Below are 3,380 nucleotides of genomic sequence, written 5' to 3'. Positions count from 1 at the left end.
TCAATGGGGTCAATGGGGCCAATGGAGACAATGGGGCCAATGGAATCAATGGGATCAATGGGGTCAATGGAGTCATTGGGGACAACAGTGGACAATGGGGTCTATGGGGCCAACGGAATCAATGGGATCAATGGGGCCAATGGGGCCAATGGAATCAATGGGGCCAATAGTGGTCAATGGGGCCAATGGAGACAATGAAGCCAATGGGATCAATGGGGCCAATGGGGCCAATGGGGTCAATGGGGTCAATGGGGCCAATGGGGCCAATGGAATCAATGGGATCAATGGGGCCAATGGGGCCAATGGGGGCAATGGGGTCAATGGGGCCAATGGGGCCAATGGAATCAATGGGGCCAATAGTGGTCAATGGGGCCAACTGGAATCAATGGGATCAATGGGGTCAGTAGTGAACAATGGAATCAATGGGATCAATGGGGCCAATGGGGCCAATGGAATCAATGGAGCCAATGGAATCAATGGGGCCAATGGAATCAATGGGGCGGACTGGTCTCAATGGGGCGGGCTGACCTCGATGGTGCGCCGCGCCGGGTGCTCGTCGCGCAGCAGCCGCTCTGCAGTGCCCTGCAGCTCCTTGATGCGCCGCTCACGCGCCTCCAGCTCCCGCATCAGAGCCTGCAACGGCATGCAACGTCACCGCATGCGCCGCAATGAGCTGCAACACGCTGCAACACGCTGCAGTGCAGCATCAGCACATGGCATGCACCGCAATGCGCTGTAACAAGCTGCAACACGCTGCAGTGCAGCATGGGCGCATGGCATACACCGCAATGCGCTGTAACACGCTGTAACACACTGCAGTGCAGCATCAATGCATGGCATGCACCACAATGTAGTGCGATGCACTGCAGCACACTGCAGTGCGGCATCAGCGCATGGCATGCACTGCAATGTAGTGCAATGCACTGCAGCGCACTGCAGTGCAGCATTGGCGCATGGCATGCGCTGCAATGCGCTGCAATGCACTGCAGTGCAGCATCAGCGCATGGCATGCACCGCAGTGCACTGCGCTGTGCTGCACTATGTACTGCAGTGCAGCATCACTCCACGGCATGCGCCGTAATGCACTGCTCTGGACAGCAATGCACCCCAATGCACTGCAATGCACCCCAATGCACTGCACAGCAATTCACCACACTGCAATGCACCACCCAGCAATGCACTGCAGTGCCCAGCAGTGCAACACCCAGCAATGCCCCGCAGTGCCCAGCAGCGCCCAGCAATGCAATGCCTTGCCCTGCAATGCCCCACAATATGCAGCAGTGCAACACCCAGCAATGCACTGCAGTGCCCAGCAATGCAATGCCCTGCAATACACAGCAATGCAACACCCAGCAATGCACCACAGTGCCCAGCAGTACCCAGCAATGCAATGCCCTGCAATGCGCAGCAATGCAACACCCAGCAATGCACTACAGTGCCCAGCAATGCCCAATAATGCACCACAGTGCCCTGCAATGTGCAGCAATGCACACCAATGCCCCGCAATGCAATGCCCAGCAATGCGCAGCAATGCAATGCCTTGCCTCACCGTGCCCAGCAATGCAACACCCAGCAATGCACCACAGTGCCCCGCAATGCCCAGCAATGCAATGCCCAGCAATGCAATGCCCAGCAATACCCTGCCTTGCCCCACAATGCCCCGCAATGCCCAGCAATGCAACACCCAGCAATGCAACACCCAGCAATGCACCTGTGCCCTGCAATGCCCAGCAATGCAATGCCCAGCAATGCACTGCACAGCAATTCACCACCCAGCAATGCATCACAGTGCCCTGCAATGCCCACCAACACCCCATAATGCACCACAGTGCCCTGCAACGCAATGCCATGCCTCGCAGAGCCCAGCAATGTGCAGCAATGCAGAACCCAGCAATGCATCACAGTGCCCTGCAATGCCCAGCAATGCAATGCCCAGCAATACCCTGCCTTGCCCCACAATGCCCCAGAATGCGCACTAAATAAGCCGCAAATAGCCAACCCAACAAAATGCAAGTGCCACACAAAGACAATGCACCACAAATTAAGATGACACCAAGTGAACTTGCAATGACAGCAATGCAACCACCCCAAGCAATATGCTCCCGAGCAAGCTTGGCGCCAGATGACAGTGCCCAGACAATAGCAATGCCATTGCCCTGCAATGCGCTCCATCAATATGCAAGCAGCTGCGAACGAGCCCAAGCAAAGTGCACTGCAGGCCCAGCAATGCATATGCACAGCAATTGGCCACAGCAATGCAACACCCGAGTCAATGCAAAATGTCCAGCAAGTGCACCACAGTGCCCTAGCAAGTGCCCAGTGACAACAATGCCAATGCCCAGCAATACCCTGCCTTGCCCCACAATGCCCCAGAATGCGCAGCAACGCAACACCCAGCAATGCAATGCCCAGCAATGCACCTGTGCCATGCAATGCTGTGCCCAGCAATGCCCTGCCTTGCAACAACCTGCAACGCAACACCCAGCAATGCACCACAGTGCCCTGCAATGCCCAGCAATGCCCAATAATGCACCAGTGACCTGCAATGCCCAGCAATGCAACACCCCACAATGCACCACAGTGCCCTGCAACGTGCAGCGACGCACACCAATGCCCTACAATGCAATGCCCAGCAATGCAATGCCTTGCCTCGCAGTGCCCTGCAATGCACAGCAACGCAACACCCAGCAATGCACCACAGTGCCCCGCAACACCCAGCAATGCAACGCCCAGCAATACCCTGCCTTGCCCCACAATGCCCCAGAATGCGCAGCAACGCAACGCCCAGCAATGCACTGCACAGTATTTCACCACCCAGCAATGCATCGCAGTGCCCTGCAATGCCCACCAACGCCCCACAATGCACCACAGTGCCCTGCAATGTGCAGCAATGCACACCAATGCCCCACAATGCAATGCCCCGCCTCGCAGTGCCCAGCAATGCGCAGCAATGCAACACCCAGCAATGCATCACAGTGCCCTGCAATGCCCACCAACACCCCATAATGCACCACAGTGCCCTGCAACGTGCAGCAATGCACACCAATGCCCTGCAATGCAATGCCCAGCAATGCATCCCAGTGCCCTGCACCGCACAGCAATGCACCACAGTGCCCTGCAATGCCCAGCAATGCAATGCCCAGCAATACCCTGCCTTGCCCCACAATGCCCCAGAATGCGCAGCAACGCAACACCCAGCAATGCAATGCCCAGCAATGCCCAATAATGCACCAGTGCCCAGCAATGCGCAGCAATGCAACACCCAGCAATGCACTGCAGTGCCCTGCAATGCGCAGCAATGCAACACCCAGCAATGCAATGCCCAGCAATGCCCAATAATGCACCAGTGCCCAGCAATGCGCAGCAATGCAACACCCAGC

The 3,380-nt window shown here is 56.8% G+C and overlaps 1 protein-coding gene across 1 annotated transcript in view; it reads right to left on the bottom strand.

Annotated features, from left to right (window-relative positions):
- Positions 1 to 3,380, bottom strand: part of LOC107307801 (plectin-like) — a gene marked incomplete at its 3' end in the record, with an annotated part of 14,557 nt that overhangs the window by 3,774 nt on the left and 7,403 nt on the right. Inside the window, exon 5 of the mRNA XM_015851303.2 lies at positions 529 to 633. Within this exon, the coding sequence (XP_015706789.1) occupies positions 529 to 633 (105 nt within the window). The remainder of the gene's footprint in view (positions 1 to 528; positions 634 to 3,380) is intronic.

This window comes from Coturnix japonica, unplaced genomic scaffold (assembly GCF_001577835.2).
Source record: "Coturnix japonica isolate 7356 unplaced genomic scaffold, Coturnix japonica 2.1 chrUnrandom938, whole genome shotgun sequence".
Classification (NCBI taxonomy): domain Eukaryota; kingdom Metazoa; phylum Chordata; class Aves; order Galliformes; family Phasianidae; genus Coturnix; species Coturnix japonica.
Note: the sequence above shows the minus strand (reverse complement) of the source record. Positions and strands in the feature narration are given on the sequence as shown.